Here is a 17,583-nt window from a genome sequence, read left to right on the forward strand (position 1 = left end):
CATAATTAATGAATAATTAGTATAATTATTATACAACCTAAAACGTTCCTTTCCATTATAAAACAGCACTCTATATTACCATTGTGTTGTCACATAACCCATTTATTTACTCGTATACTTCTAAGTATTCTGAAGGTAAACCTGTGTGGAATTTATGAAATTATTATCTGTTTTACTTTTGTCATGTATTAGAAAATGGTGCATAATATTAATGCTACAAAAATGTTTTGGTTTTTTTTTTGTTTTTTTTGTTTGTTTGTTTTTTTGAGATAGGGTTTTTCTGTATAGCCCTGGCTGTCCTGTAACTCACTCTGTAGACCAGGCTGGCCTCCAACTCAGAAATCCTCCTGCCTCTGCCTCCTGAGTGCTGAAATTAAAGGCATGAGCCACCATGACCGGCTTAATATTTTTATTTATTTCACTAAATATTCTCAAATTAATTCTTCAATACATATTTCAATTCTTCATGAAAATATGCTTATGGAATTGTATCACAAGGTATATTATTCTATGTCTTGCTTCTAATGGCCATTTTATACTCTGATTTTACAGTTTTTATCTGCTTAGATAGAAAGAAAATTATTTCTTTTAAGTAATCCTTGAATTTTGACCCCCATACTCTATTTCTTTGGTCTAGAAAGGATACAGCATTGTATATAGGCCTTCAAATCTCAACTGAGCATTTGAGACTAGAGTCTGACTGTTGACACCCAACTGCATACAGGATAGATACAGGGTCCACATTTGATCAAAGCTGACAGTTGTAGATATTTTTAGTCACCATCATTTATGATCTGAGATGTGATACTGTGATCAATATTGTTATTAAAAAAGTGTTCTTAAAGATGTCTATTAAGTGTTCTTAAAAATATTCCTGCATCCAGACCTCAAATGTGTACTTTATTATATCTCAATATTTGCTGAATGTGAGGCCATTATGTCACCTACTTTTCACTAAAAGTAGAGACACAATATAGATTATGATGATTTTAGATATCATTTCTTAAAATGGCCTTATAATTCTTATGACCTAACATATATTCTGTTCTTGATTAGCTTTCAGAATATGACATGATTTGTTTTTTCCTCTAAAAGGGAACCTTAAATCCAATCATAATATGTTTTTCTATATTTTCATCTGCTGCTTTCCTAAAGCACCATGATCAAGGAAAGTAATTGAAGAAAAAGACCACGTTGGGTAATGCTTCCAGAGGATAACTATCCACCATGGTAAGAAGGCCTGACAGCAAATAACCATGTTTTTGAAATAGACAGCTGAGAGATCACATCCTCACCTCCAGTCATTAAGGAGGAAGAGAGAACTAAGATGGCTTTGGTCTATTCTTTTTCTCAGACCCTACCACCAGTGTCATTCTTTATTCACTAAGGTTCCACAACTAAATTTTTGAAAACATTGTGACCAATTGGGGTTCCAACTTCAAAAGTGAGACATATTCATTCAGAACTATATCAGCAGTCTTCTAACATCCTCTCACATTTTAGCCAGTTTTGATATCAACATAGTAAATATAACTTTAATTTCTCGTTTGGGTTTCCTGTTTGGTTAGTTAGTTAGTTTGTTTGTTTGTGAGACAGAGTCTCACTCTTCAGACTTGACTCTCATGTATCCTGATATAGAGACAAGAATGGCTTCTAGCTCACATAAATTTGCCTGCCTGAGCACCCTGAGTGCTAGGATGAAAGACCTTCCCCACTGTATTAGGCTTTAATCAAACATTTATCTTTTAATATTTCTGCTAACATGCAACAAGAATTTTGTTCATTTGTGTCACCTGACTTACTTGATTGACTGAGTGAGGCAGCTCTTTCAGCTTCCATTGGAACATTGATGTTTGTCTTCTGCATGCTCTATCTTTGTGAATTGGCCCTCCATTGAGTTACCATCCTGCTTAGAGTTCATTTCTCATTTCATTCATATTGAGGATTCCTTAGATGTTTATATGACTGGGTGCAATGTTAACATCCTGCATTATCAAAATTATTTCCTTAGCCACTTGCAGGACTTCTCTTGTCTTTCATTCAGTTAATTCCTGTCCTCTTTGAGTTCCTGTGCTTGTTTCCTCTTTATGTCCATTGACCTCATTGAATGGTGTTCAAATTGTATTTTTTCTTCTGTCTCTTGAGTTTGTTTCATCATTCTTCTTGTCATGAGCAACGGTATTGCATTTTTGATTTGGGGTAGGTAAGTTCTATTACCATTGTCAAATTGCTTTAGTTCCAGCCTCTAAGTTTCCTTTTGCTGTGTGGCATTAGGTCAGTTGGCAGGGATATCCATCTGAGATGTTATGGTTAATCATTGAAAATCTAATATGGTGGACAGGAACTTTTTTACAGCTTCCTACTAAGTCCAGTTCTGTTCTATGCAGGTAGCAAACATGCGTTGGTGTAGAACAGGCCTTGAACATCCTGGCAGCTATTTGGAAGTCTGCTTGAGCTGAGTGGGAAGAATAGGTCTGGGTGTGCTGTGTAAAATTGGTTTGTTGAATTTCCTAGTCTGGGCAGAGTTAGAGATGAAACATAACCTTAAACACAGACATTTTGGGTTGTGCTTGTGGAGTCCCCATGCCCTCAAAGTCTTGAGGGACTTAAAAAAGAGTCTCTCCTAAGGAACCTCCAGTATCCACAAGCTGTGCCTCTGTCTCCAGAGTGCAGGGAATAAAACCCAGAGTCTCTGTGCCCAGTTTTGTATTCACTGCCAGGATTCCTTATCAAACTTTGCTCATATGTGCAGGCTGTCTGTGAATGAATTTTGTGTTAGAGAGCTTACAGTGAAATGCTGAAAATATAAAGAAGATTTCAAGGAAGCTATGGTTTTATTTCTTCATGCATGTCCTTTTGGAAGTTGTTAGGTTCCTTTCATTTTTGTTCCATGATTAATTCAGGAACTGATCAGGGTAAAATACTGTCACCATGAACTTAAAGTTTCTCTATGCCTCAGAGTTTTGACTGAGCTCTGATTGGAAGTGGGTCTCATGTTATCCAACCTAAAATGCTACCTAAATATCAGTCTTAATTGTATCATCCTTAGGAAATTGTTTGTAGCATTCTCTCTCTTTTTTTTCTCTTTATCTACTGAGACCTGTACTTTGTTAAAAATGCAGGTACTTTCTGAAGATTATCATTCATATGTATGTGTATACATATATATGTATATATTTAGTGATTCATATGTGTGTGTATATATATGTATATATATACATATACATACATATATATATATATATATATATATATATATATATATAGTGATTCAGAATTTTTTTTTCTAGACAAAGTTTCTCTGTATAGCCCTGGTTGTGCTATAACTCACTTTGTGGACCATGCTTGCCTCGAACTTAGAAATCTGCCTGCCTCTGCCTCCCGAGAGCTGGGATTAAAGTCACTATGCCCGCTTTTCTTTGCTTGTTTGTTTGTTTCAAGACAGGGTTTCTCTGTGTAGCCCTGGCTGTCCTGAAACTCACTTTCTAGACCAGGCTGGCCTCAAACTCAGAAATCTGCCTTCCTCTGCCTCCCATGTGCAATTCAGAATTTTAAATCATGAGTTCTTCAATATCAAAAGAATTTGCCAAGAACAAAGATTCTGCTTGTGCATTTTGTTTATTTATGCAATCACACCATTATTGAAAAGTTTAAATTAAATTTCTTCCTTTTCTGTTGTTTCTGTTTTCTTTGTGTTTCTCAAATGTCTATAGCTAGTTGTCTTGTTTTCATTTGTTTTGTTTTCTTGTTCTTTCATGTATATGAGTGATTAGTCTGCATGCATGTTGGTGAATCACACAGGGGCTGGGTCTGCAGAGTATGGAAGAAGGCATTGAATACTCTGGCTTGAGAGCTGCCATTTGTGTGTTGTTATGAGACTCCCGTCACCTGGAAGAAGACACAGTGCTCCTAAACAGTAATCCTCACTCCATCCCCTGTAGGTAGATTAGAAATATATTAAGTTCAATTGAGAAGACTGTGAACCTTTGTCTTGTTATGCTGTCTGTTTGGTTCTGCACAGTTTCTTTTTCTTGAACAGAAAACCAGGATTCACAATTAATACTCTCCATTATATAGATATGTTTCATCTAATATGACTTGTAATATGGATTTTATAGTGAAGTTTTCAGAAGATTGCTGGATGAAGTAATGATATTTCTGAGATTTTATTCCTTAGGACTTTACTCTAAAACATTTTTCTTGTATTGTGGGTAGTATATATGTTTCACATTGTTCTCTGTTACTTCTGTGGTACATAGTTTTCCTGTGTTGTACATGAGTTCTCTTATATTGATTTATTCCTCACAAGAACTCTCTTATTTCTTCTGCCTTCATACAAACTTCATTATCTACTTCCTTTGTTCATATTTTCATATATTTATTATCTAAGATAGCTGACTTAAGAACTAGTCTTAATAATTTACTACATTCATATGTTCCTTAAACACTGTCAATATGAGTAGCCACTTTTCCAGAAAGTAACAGATTTTGCAGGTGTTTTCATTCAGGGCTTGAAAAAATATAATTCCCTGCTCCATTGATTTTAATCAGTAAGTATTTATTACTACTGTATGGTATCACAATGTAGCGTATTTTGGTGTTAAGGGATTTAATCAATGAGTAAGTATTTATTACTACTGTATGGTATCACAATGTAGCCTATTTTGGTGATAAGGGATAGGACAAGACAACTGGAATAAGATGCACATGGTTATATCACGTAGATGTGACAATAGCTGGGGGTACATCTGGGAGCTGAAGAAACCAAATGCATAGAGACATTCCTCATGAACACTAGATGAGAATGTTATGGCCTTGTGTGACCACCTCATATAGCTATTTGACCTTTGTCTGCTTTAAAAATATTTGATGTAACAAGTCATAGTAAAGTTATCTGGAAGGCTAAAAAGTGAAGAATTATGCCTATTCAGAAAAAGGTGTGTATTTGAGGAAATGTCAGTTTCAAGTTTTAACGTAGAAGCTGTATTTTCCTCATGACTTCATGGAGGAAGCATTTAAAACCATGGGTACACTGGTAGATATACATTGCCAGACAGATTGGTATTTCAGCACAAAGATCAGCGTGTAGGGAGAGCGAATGATGACTCCTTACACCTAGCAGACAAGAGAGGTCTTTTATTAGGTTGCATGCCACAGCAGCATGTCCAAGTCCTTTTTAGACAATGAGGAGTCTCCTGATATATCAGATTATCCTCCATGAAAATATAAAGCCAAGTGATATTTTCTTGTATTTTCAGTAGCTTATTAAGTGTATTATCAGATTGAAGTGTTCTCTTTAAATATTTGTAGTTCTTGAGTTGAAGAATTATGTTTCTTGTAATTTGAGAAAACGTACCTTCTCTGTATCCTTATTTGACACATTGAAAATCTTCCAGGTATTATTTGTAAGCACTACTGCACTGTGAAAAGGTAGTGTGGTGGCTTTGCACATCCTGGTCTCTTTTCTGAAAAAAGGAGTAGAATGATGACAGCTGTCTTTATCTTTTGTAGCGAGAGATGTAGGATGTTGGCTATTATCTTCCTTAGACTGAGGAATATTCCTTTTGTTCTCACAATACCCAGAGCTTTCAAGGTGATCCACTGTGATATTTTCCCCCAGGCTTTTTGTAACTGTATCGTCATGGTTACGAGCCTTCTCTCACTGTACATACATTGTGCTATGACTTGTTTTGTTTATGCCTGTTGGAATAGTCTTGCATCTCTGGCATGAAATCAAGTAGAGTTCACTTTCTGCATCCACCCGAAAGATTCTTTTTTCCATGGACATTGATGCACCTTGACTGTTACTTTTTCCTTTGTACATATTTTATGATCATTTGTTTTGGAACCAAATAAAGCCAGCTTTTTGTGATGACTGTACAATATACCCCCTTTTCTGTCTTCTGCAATAGTTTAGTCTCTTTGCAAGATTATTGTGGGATTTTCTAAATCAACTTGTGAATTCTGTGATACATCTATTTAGTTTTCATGCAGTGTTTGAAGAAACACTTAGGACCTGGGTGTCAACATTTCCTATTACGTGGCCTAGTGTCACTACCTAGAAAGTTTTTTTCTAAGAAATCCTAATTTTCCTCATCAATTCTCATTAATTGGCATCTACTAGCCCTTAGTCTTTGACTCTAGTCCCGAAATATAAGTTTTCACTAATAACCCTGAGTATCAGTACTTTATAGCAGGTATCCATGTGCTGTGTTTGTGCCTGACGACTCCTGAAATTAGAAATCATCCTCAGATTATACTCATATTCTTTATCAGTCAAAATGTATCATGTCGGTAGAAACATTGGCAAGAGCCCTGGTATTACTTTGCTTTATTTTTTTAATGTGGTTTAGCATGGTCTCTAATGGCATTTAATTTATTTCATTATTTAGTCCTTGATGTGAAATTTAAGAAGAATTTGAATGTTTGCTCCTCACCAAGGATCTGGGAGAAGAACTAAAAGAATGAGTGCCTCTCTGGTAAACCTTCCACAGGTCAGTATCCTGTCGTCATATCTTTTTAAAATCCCTTTTACATTAAGAACATTCAAGAATTTTATTATCTGTATGTTGAATATTATCTAAGGGGATTATTTTCTATGCTCTTCATTTTCTTGAGTGATAATGAAAATTTAAGTATTTGGTTTCTCACGTATATAATAGGTTTATATTTTCACTGGTTTTTATACTGTGAAGACATATAATTACGATCAAACTGCATGTCTCAAAGAGCATCTATTGGAAATGATGCTCAAAAAATATATTGATGACTATTTCCTACGTTGGATAAAGTTATATTAGTCTGGAAGTAAAGTCTCTTGTCCCACATAAATTGCAATACAGGAATGGTCAGGTTTTCAGACACAAGCTTATGAATGTGGATATGTAAATATGTAGAAACTCACATCACTAAGCAATATATGGAAGAGTAGAATTTGTAGTCGCATAAAATTATATGAGGCCCACCGTCTTGAATTTTCTTTTTTTTTTTTTTTCAAGATAGGGTTTTTCTGTATTGCCCTGGCTGTCCTGGAACTCACTCCGTAGACCAGGCTGGCCTCGTACTCAGAGATCTGCCTGCCTCTGCCTCCCGAGTGCTGGGGTTAAAGGCCTGCGCCACCAAGTCCAGCTGTCTTGAATCTTAATAGTAAATGAATTAGCTCCCTAGAAACACAGATGATGGAAGAAAATTGTCTTTCTTTTTCCATTGATGTAATTTGAGCTGATGCAGATTTCAGTATTCTGACAATTCTTTTTAACATTTTAAGTCACACAGTAATCATTTTAGTGTTGACATCCAAAATTGGACTCAAGAGAGATACTGTGCCTGTGACATGTTTTTTTTTCCTTTTGTTTTTGTACCAGTCCTTAGAAGTAGTGTAAGTCCTGGGGTCTTCACCTTTGTATTTCATCACATGAAATACATTTGAAACATTTTTCTAGAGAGGATAGCCTTGGTGCTGTGCATAAACCATCAATTTTCAAGTGTAAGTGAATGTCCTTTCTATTTTTTGTTTCCTTTTCTTTAGAAGGAAGACAGGTTGATATACCCTATGTTATTCCTCTTCAGCCAAGCAATGCATTACATAGGGAAAGCTGAAGGGCTGTGGCAATGTTTCTATTTTTATTGCAATACTATTTTCTGTAGGTATATACATGTTCATCTGAATGTTTTTGTGTATAGAATTGCACATTCTGCCCGTAAAACATTGAGTTCAGCACCAAACCTTGGAGACTGAAGTCAGGTATAACTGAGCTGCAATATATTTTGAGAGAGCCGGGCGTGGTGGCGCACGCCTTTAATCCCAGCACTTGGGAGGCAGAGGCAGGTGAATTTCTGAGTTTGAGGCCAGCCTGGTCTACAGAGTGAGTTCCAGGACATCCAGGGCTACACAGAGAAACCCTGTCTCGAAAAATCAAAACATATATATATATATATATATATATATATAAAGAGAGAGAGAGAGAGAGAATTAAATTAGGTTTCTATACAGAAACAGCAAGTACCTTTACATCTTGATATTTTTTTTTCATGCCCTAGGTTTATAATTTGAGGCTCATTTGTACAATAGACAGTATATAACCTGTGTATTTTAGTTTTTGATAAACAAAGCAAGAAATGTAAATCATACTTCTCTATGCAATCTCAAATTCTGATACACAAATGGTCAAATTCTGACGAAAAGAAAGTTAAAATTGGGGGATTAAAAATTTCAGTTAAGGTGATACCATGAGGAATCAATTATTAAATATTCATGAAGAGTTAGAATAATTCTTCATCAATTTGAAAACACAGTTTGAGCAAAGAAAATGATTGTAGTTCATTGGAATGCATTGCCACCTATGACATTTGCTTACACACCCATAACTAATCATTCTTCAGTGAAAGGCCATATGGCAGTTATGAAATTGTTATGCTGTGTATTGCTCATGCCAACTTAGATAAAGTATGAGGTGATTTTAATGCTCACAAATACTAGTTTTTCTACTTTATGGTTTTGAATATATTTTCCAAAAATAACTTCCCAAAGCATTTGGTTCTCTGTGTCATACAGAATGTTCAGTGCTCTGTTGTTCCAGTTTTATGTTGTTTAACACAAAACCTCTGACATTCAGTCCATCCATTAATTCTGCATTTCATATTCTGATTCTACCTGTTTGCTCTAGAAAGGATGTAGCTTTGTAGTTAGGCATCAGATTGTCAAATAGATATGATATACTACAGTCATGGAAGACATAGCTGCACAAGGACTCAGCTAGTCTCCATATTTGATAAAGGTAGATATTGTAAAATTTGAAAACGTGTTTTTTGTCATCATAATTGATGATCTATGATTCTTTTTTATATCAGCCTATCTTTTATAAATGTACATTATGGCATCTAGACATCAAATGTACATCTTATATTCTGTAAATGTTTACTGATTTTGACATTGTTATATCAATCATTCTCAGAGAAAGATAAATCTAAAAAAGTCTATGAGTATTATAGAATTTATCTGTTATTAAAGTTAAAGTTTGTTTTTCTTCAATATATGTTGGTTACATTTGCCGGAATGTATGCATATGTGCTATGTAGTACTCAGTAGAGATCACTGGATTTTTAAAGGATTGGTTTTAACCATCTACTATTTAGTGACATGTGAGTGCTGGGAAACAAATTTCTTTTTTTTTTTAAGATTTATTTATTCATTTATTTATTTATTTATTTATTTATTTATTATATGTAAGTACACTGTAGCTGTCTTCAGACACTCCAGAAGAGGGAGTCAGATCTCGTTACGGATGGTTGTGATCCACCATGTGGTTGCTGGGATTTGAACTCTGAACCTTTGGAAGAGCAGTCGGGTGCTCTTACCCACTGAACCATCTCACCAGCCCGGGAAACAAATTTCATAATAGAGGACTTGAAAAGATATGATACATTCCAAACTGCCCACAATACTTTTGAACAAGGTTATGGTAGCAAACCTTTCATTTGCTGCCACTAAGGTCTCAGTAACCAAAGAAAATTGAAGAATATGAGAGCCTTTTTTAATGCAAGCAGTACGCTAAATCATTCTATAGGTTGTCTGTGGTAACGCAATAATTCATATCTTCAGACACAACTCCATAAACTTTTAGAATACATTTGTCGATCAATATCTTCTTGCCTCATTTATATCACAAGGTGTATCTTAATTAGTTCCTTTTTAACATACGAAAGCAATTTTGTCCATAGCACCTAAGAAGTTTTCTGTTACAGGATCTGTTAACCTTCAACGACGTGGCTTTGAACTTTTCATTGGAGGAATGGGAATGTCTCAATTTAGCTCAGAGGACATTGTACATGGAAGTAATGTTGGAGAATTACAACAATCTGTTATTTGTGGGTAAGAATGCACTTCTTGTTGAATTCCTGATTCTTTCTTTGAATTTTCCTACTTTGTGTTTATATAAACTCTCTGAAATATCTAGAGACCCCCAAATGAGGGAAATTATAGTAAAAATCATAATTTTCATTGTTTCATTTACATTTCTCTGATTACTTTGGGAAAGTAACCAGTGCTCTATTCTCTGAGGTCTCTCCTCCCCACTTATCTAGCTCCAGTCAAGACTTTCACTTTCAAGAAAAATTAAGCAATCAGAATAAGGAATTGTATTTTTATACATATAATAATTGGAGTATTTTATTCTTACCACTGCTTTAAACTATTCTCTTACTTATGATTTTAAAAAATGCACAAGATTTCAAGTGGATATATTGTTTGTGTGGAGATTTTATTATTATTATTATTATTATTATTATTATTATTATTATTATTATCTGTTTGACATTTGGTCTCTGTGTTTTGTTCTGGGACAACCGGATCTTTATCCTAACATTTTGGATGTTGAAACAGAACTATATAGTGGTTTCTAAGGACAATTTCATTTGCATCATAAATTCATACCTGACCAAAGCTATAAAGTATCACTCTGAAACCTATTGTAACTTTAAAATTAGAGCTGTATTGTTCAGAGATCTACTTTCTGACATTTCATTACAGATGGATCACTTACATATCCTAGTTTCTGCAAAGTACAATATTTTTTTCTTAAATGTTATTTTAATTATTACATTACAAATGATATACCCCTTGCAGTTCCCCTTCTACAAACCACTTATTCTATCCACCCTACTCCATGCTTGTATGAGGGTGCTTCACCCATCCACAACAGCTTCACTGCCCTAGGATTCTTCTATGCTGGGGCATCTAGCCTTCAGAGGTCCAAAGGCCTCTCTTCCAATTGATGACAGATAAGGCGATGCTGTATTATGTAAGCTGCTGGAGCCATTGGCCACTCCATGTGTAGTCTTTGGTAGGTTGTTTAGTTCTTGAGTGCTTTGGGGTATCTGGTTGGTTGATATTGTTGTTCTTTCTATGAGGTTCTAAACACCTTCAGCTCCTTCAGTCCTTCACATAACTTTACTTTGGGGTCACTCTGCTCCATCTGATGGTTGGCTGCAAGCATCTGCATTTATTTTGGTCAGGTTCTGGCAGAGCCTCTCCAGGAGTCAGCTATATCACGTTTCAGTTAAGAAGCATTTTACGGCATCAGCCATAATATCAGTGTTTGATGTCTATAGATGGGATTGATCCCCAGGTGGGGCAGTCTCTGGATGGCCTTTCCTTCAGTCTCTGCTCCACTCTTTACCCCTGCATTTCCTTTACATAGGAGCAATTCTGCGTTAACCTTTTTTATATGGGTTGCTGTTACCATTTTAAAGTAACACTTAGAAGACTATTATCAATTCTTGACATTTGATATAGATCAGATTTGAGGTACATCTGAGGATCCATGCAATGATTAAAAAAAAAAAAAAAGGAGAAACCTCTCTTGAGAGTATGAATACATTAGAACACTGATTATTGAATCATACTAACTCCTCATATAAGTAATCCCTATTATCCCTAATTCCCACTTTTTTCAGAAAATCAACGCATCTGTGGAAAAAATGAGTCAGTCTTGGATCAAGACATACAGCACATTGTCAATGAGCATGGGCATATCCGAAAGAAGTTTTCTAAATGTAATGAGCTTAGAAATGTGATTCATGAATCCTCTGAAAGTACACCTTATAACACTAACCAAAGAGATGCCACTCTCCAATCCTCAAACCTAAAAAGACATAAAACTGGGACCACTAAAGAAGTTTGCACATATAAAGACTGTGTAAACGGTTTAAAGGTGTCTTCTATCATTAGTCTCAATCAAGGAACCCACATAGAGAAGAAAGAACACAACAGAAATAAAAATCTTGATGAGGTTTTGGTTTCTAAAAATAAACCCGTTGTGAGACAAAACAAAAGTGAAATGAACACTTACACTTGTGGTGAATTTGACAAATGCTTTACTCAGAGTGTCAGTCTTCAAAGTCAGCACAGAATTTATCCAGGAAAGAAATCTTACAAATATAGTGAAAGTGACAAATGCTTTACCCAACCATCCCATCTTAGTATTCATCGTAGAATTCATTCAGGAGAGAAACCTTACAAATGTAGTGAATGCGACAAATGCTTTACTGACAAAGGCAGTCTGAGAGTTCATCAGAGAATTCATACAGGAGAGAAACCATACAAATGCAGTGAGTGTGACAAATGCTTTACTCACAAACGCAGTCTGAGAGTTCATCAGAGAATTCATACAGGAGAGAAACCGTACAAATGCAGTGAGTGTGACAAATGCTTTACTGACAAAGGCTATCTGAGAGCTCATCAGAGAATTCATACAGGAGAGAAACCTTACAAATGCAGTGAGTGTGACAAATGCTTTACTGACAAAGGCAGTCTGAGAGTTCATCAGAGAATTCATACAGGAGAGAAACCGTACAAATGCAGTGAGTGTGACAAATGCTTTACCCAACCATCCCCTCTTAGTATTCATCGTAGAATTCATTCAGGAGAGAAACCTTACAAATGTAGTGAATGCGACAAATGCTTTACTGACAAAGGCTATCTGAGAGTTCATCAGAGAATTCATACAGGAGAGAAACCGTACAAATTCAGTGAGTGTGACAAATGCTTTACCCAACCATCCCATCTTAGTATTCATCATAGAATTCATTCAGGAGAGAAACCTTACAAATGTAGTGAATGCGACAAATGCTTTACTGACAAAAGCAGTCTGAGAGTTCATCATAGAATTCATTCAGGAGAGAAACCTTACAAATGTAGTGAATGCGACAAATGCTTTACTGACAAAGGCTATCTGAGAGCTCATCAGAGAATTCATACAGGAGAGAAACCGTACAAATGCAGTGAGTGTGACAAATGCTTTACTGACAAAGGCAGTCTGAGAGTTCATCAGAGAATTCATACAGGAGAGAAACCGTACAAATGCAGTGAGTGTGACAAATGGTTTACCCAACCATCCCATCTTAGTATTCATCATAGAATTCATTCAGGAGAGAAACCTTACAAATGTAGTGAATGCGACAAATGCTTTACTGACAAAAGCAGTCTGAGAGTTCATCATAGAATTCATACAGGAGAGAAACCTTATAAATGCAGTGAATGTGACAAATGCTTTACCCGAAAATCATATCTCAGTATTCATCAGAGAATTCATACAGGAGAGAAACCGTACAAATGCAGTGAATGTGACAAATGCTTTACCCAACAATGCCGTTTTAGTATTCATCAGAAAATTCATTCAGGAGAGAAACCTTACAAATGCAATGAATGCGACAAATGCTTTACTGACAAACACAGTCTGAGAAGGCATCAGAGAATTCATACAGGAGAGAAACCTTACAAATGTAATGAATGTGACAAATGATTTACCTGAAAATCACATCTTAGTACTCATCAGAGAATTCATACAGGAGAGAAACCTTACAAATGTAGTGAATGTGACAAATGCTTTACTGAGAAAGTCAATCTGAGAAGGCATCAGAGAACTCATACAGGGGAGAATTCTTACAAATGTATTGAATGTGACAAATGTTTTGCCCAGAAATCCTATCTTGTTTTTAATCACAGAATTCATACATTAAAGAAACCTTACAAATGCAGTCAATGTGACAAATGATTTTCCCACAAACTGAGTCTGAGAATGCATCAGAGAATTCATACAGTAGAGAAAACTTACAAAAATGCAGTGAATGTGATAAATGCTTTACTAATAAAGGCAGACTGAGAATTAATCAGATAATTTATAAATTTTTAAAAAAACCTTACAAGTACTTTGTACGTGATAAATGCAGTACCCACAACATCAGTCTGACAAATCAACAGATATTTCAAACAGTAGAGCAACATTATAAATGAAATGAATGAGATAATCCTTTAACAAGAAATATCATCTTAAAATTCATTGGAGAATTCTTCCAAAAGGGAAATTTTTCAAATACATTGACTGTTTGAATCCTTTATTTTGGCCTATCTCTTAGAATGTAACAGATAATGTATATAGGCAAGAATCTTAACAAATAAAATAAATGCTGAAATATCTTTGACTTCATTTCAGTGCAGAAAAAATATGTAAAAAAAATTTTATGGGAAAAATAGTTCTCCTGGGGAAATGTGGCATATGTTTCACATGGGTAATATTCTTTTCAACAGTTAGTGCTCCACACTAGAGAAATATTATGAATTTGAAAACCTTCATGCAATGTTCAAATCTTAGATAATGTCAATTATTAAGCTGGCAGTAACTGAATATATGATAATGAAGAAACATTTTCATTAAACTTTTACTTGTTCACCCTCAAATATTATATGATGAAGTCAGGTGTGAAAGCCAGAAGAATATGATGTTGTGCAACAATTCATGGAGATAGAAATGATCCATTCCAAAAGGAAACTAAATAAAGAGTGTACTATTGCCTTCAAAATGTCTAATAAAACTGGCAGCATGTTGTATATTTAATTCAAATGAAGAAATTGACACAAATTATACTTGATAGTATATTTGACAATCTGAGCCACCAAAGACTGCATGTTCTTAATCCTATAATATACCTACAGATGTGAAGTGTGCTTTGAGTATCCAGTATTCATTATTCTTATCACGTCAATGTGACAAATGATTTATTGGTTTCACGTTTCAGGATAGTAACTGACTATGAGTCCCTTATGCTCTGTCAACATCTCCTTCCTCATTGCCCTGTAAATAAAGCTGAATATTTTAATAAGGTTGACTTGACTGTTTTCAGTTTGCACTTACGATAATTAGATGAATAAATGTTGCATCATTGCTGGAACTATTTCTCATAAAGTATTTGCTGAAGTCATGAATATTTTCTGTAAACCTGTAACTTAAACTTAATATTTGTGATTTTCAGCTGGTCCATAACAACCTTGACCCACATATGAATAATATGAATTGTATATAAGTGTTTAGCATTAGAAAATTTAACAACAGTGTATTAGAGATGATGATTTGTGTTAACTTAAAACGGAAGATTCTATGCAATATTCCAGGCTTACTGGGCGATCAGTACTAGGTTTATTAAAACAAACAAACAATCAAAGACAACAACAAAAAACAAAACCAAACAACAAAACAGGAAACAAAAAACATGTAAAGGCATTTAGAACCTCAACAGTAAGTCTGCACTCTCTCTCTACTCTCTCTCTCTCTCTCTCTCTCTCTCTCTCTCTCTCTCTCTCTCTCTCTCTCTTTCTCTCTCTTGACTCAAGGGAATATGAGATAAAATACTACCAAAAATAAATGAAAATATAGCTTCATAGTTTTCAGGGATATCCATCCTAACTGTGCTATGTCCCTGCACAACTCCAAAGCTCTCTCCAGGGACACGTATAACAAGTCATTATGGTGTCCTGTCCTATTGTTCCTCATACTCCACTCTGAACCTTCATACTCCACTCTACCTCAAGGACTGACTAAGATTTCCATTCTTGTCCTAAATCATTTAGGAGATGCTCACATTTTACACACCTTAGAATGTACAGTTTGGAGAAAAATACAACAACTCACTATTAAGGTATTAATCTCCTTTTTATTTCATATGTGAGTTTATCCATACAAATAGCATGAATCTGTAAATCTTAAAAGAAGTACCCTTTGTATGGTAGATGAGGTAAAATCTCATGCACAGTTTAGAAATCCAAACCTCCAGGAAATACATTTGGAAATACTGAAAAAAGATGAAAAATATTTATGCCAAGCAAAAGCATTTTATTAGAACATTTATAGTAAATTCAGGAAGACTCAGAAAATTAGGATCTAAGAAAATGTCATATGTTAAAATGAACAAATCTATTATCACTACACATTTTCCTTGATCTAAACATAATAAGGACAAATTTCAACTTGTGAGAAACTTCGTGATAACATTATGTTATTCTCAGTAGTGGAAATTGTTGAACAAATCTATATCACTACACATTTTTCCTTGATTTAAAAAAAATAAGGGAAATTCTCAACTTTTGAGAAACTTAGTGATAACAATATGTTATTCTTAGTATTGGAAATTGTTGACCTCTTCCTTAGTAGGATCAAACTACTAATAGACACTTTAGAGGCCCTTGTTTTCAAATGATCATTGGTATTTTCTATCAAGTGCTGCATCAGGGATGCTGATGCTCACACACCAGGCAATTTAAATTTAGACTTCTGAAATAGCCCTTAACAGTCAGGAAATTACAACCACCTGGACAATCTCTGGATATTCCAGTTTCTTATGTTGCATAATTCTAGGCCCCACTGCCTGATGCCTTAGAGATCATTATCCCAAATCTTCAGATATTTCCAGTGTTAGTGTAAAGTTCCAAATTGTGCACAGCAAATACACAACTTACCTTTTGCCCCTCATACAATATGATTGTCTTCATTCTATAAACATTTATACACCTGCTTCTTGTCTATGGTACAACAAGAATATGGTGAGGGTTTACAACATAGGTTCAGGTAGACTCACTGTTGGAATTATGTGGAAGACATGTGCAGATTGAAAAAGATGAAAGTCATTGGCTTAGGGAAATTAATAATATCATGTTTGAAGACCAAGAAAACAGGCTCACCAAATTTGGAAACATTCACTATTTGTGGATGAGCATTGTAAGATACACAATTAGAGCCACACTACAGAAGACTAATGGACATTCCCAGAAGATCTTCCAGTGGCTACAATTTTAGTAACCCAGCAGGACTAGGGCAGTACCTTGCATGGAAAGAAAATATCTCTTTAGCAGCAGGACAACTGGTGGGAGAACATGGGGATGGGAAACATTAGGAGTAGGTGGGAAGAATCATTTCTTGATTGAAACTGCTTTTTTAACAGGAGGATTCCTCAGAGAAACTGAGGGCCTGAAGGAAATGGAGTGGGATCAGAATCCCCTCCTTGTCAGGAGTCTGCAAGCTGCAAGGTGTGGAACTAGGAGTAGAGCACACTGCCATGGGTCTCACAACAATGTAAAAATTCCCTTCATCTGCACTGTTGCCAGTTTAGGCCTTAGGAATTTTTTTCAGTCACTAGAGCAGTGGCAGGAACTGGAACCAAGAAGTCATGGAAACTCCCAGGTCAAAGGAATTGCTAGGCTAGTGGGCAGAAAGGCATTGCACCACGATTGAGACAACTTTCTCTGCTGCTCATAAGAACTCTGACCCTCAAATTCTACTGGGCATTTCTTAACTGTGTTGGTAAATTGCTGACTAGGTATGCTTGACTTGTCCTGATATTTTTCATTTATCCTATTGTGTGGATATTTCCAGAGTAATTTCTAAGAGGATGAACTTGTCTTTTTTTTTTTTTTTCATTTTTTTTATCATGGTTATATTTCCCTGGTGGTTGGAACAAAGCTGGTATTATTCACATCCATCCATGGTTTCTAACTCTTCTATTGTATCACTTTCCTAGTCGAGATTATTGGAGATTATGGAGATTATGCATTCCCATGATGTCTTTAAATATTATTCTCTTAAAGACTATTTGAATTTTGATTGAATCTCAAGCAATATTTTAGCAATTTCTTTTCAGTTTTACCTGTCTTTAAGTTGTGGTTGTATAAATATGGCTTAAACAACAAAACACTCCTGGACTTCAGCTCAATGGTTGCCTCTACGTATCGGCAACAGTGTCAATAAGCTCCTGATA

At 35.3% G+C, this 17,583-nt stretch overlaps 1 protein-coding gene across 1 annotated transcript; it reads left to right on the forward strand.

Annotated features, from left to right (window-relative positions):
* Positions 1-1,153: 1,153 nt before the first annotated feature.
* LOC147004136 (uncharacterized) lies at positions 1,154-13,204 on the forward strand. Its single transcript, XM_085838643.1, is given in 5 exon segments — positions 1,154-1,230; positions 6,393-6,494; positions 9,745-9,871; positions 11,455-13,166; positions 13,169-13,204. Coding segments are annotated over 4 exon segments (1,947 nt in total). The 5' UTR covers positions 1,154-1,230; positions 6,393-6,422.
* Positions 13,205-17,583: the final 4,379 nt, after the last annotated feature.

This window comes from Mus caroli, unplaced genomic scaffold (genome assembly GCF_978045245.1).
Source record: "Mus caroli unplaced genomic scaffold, Mus_caroli_1 scaffold_6, whole genome shotgun sequence".
Lineage (NCBI taxonomy): Eukaryota > Metazoa > Chordata > Mammalia > Rodentia > Muridae > Mus > Mus caroli.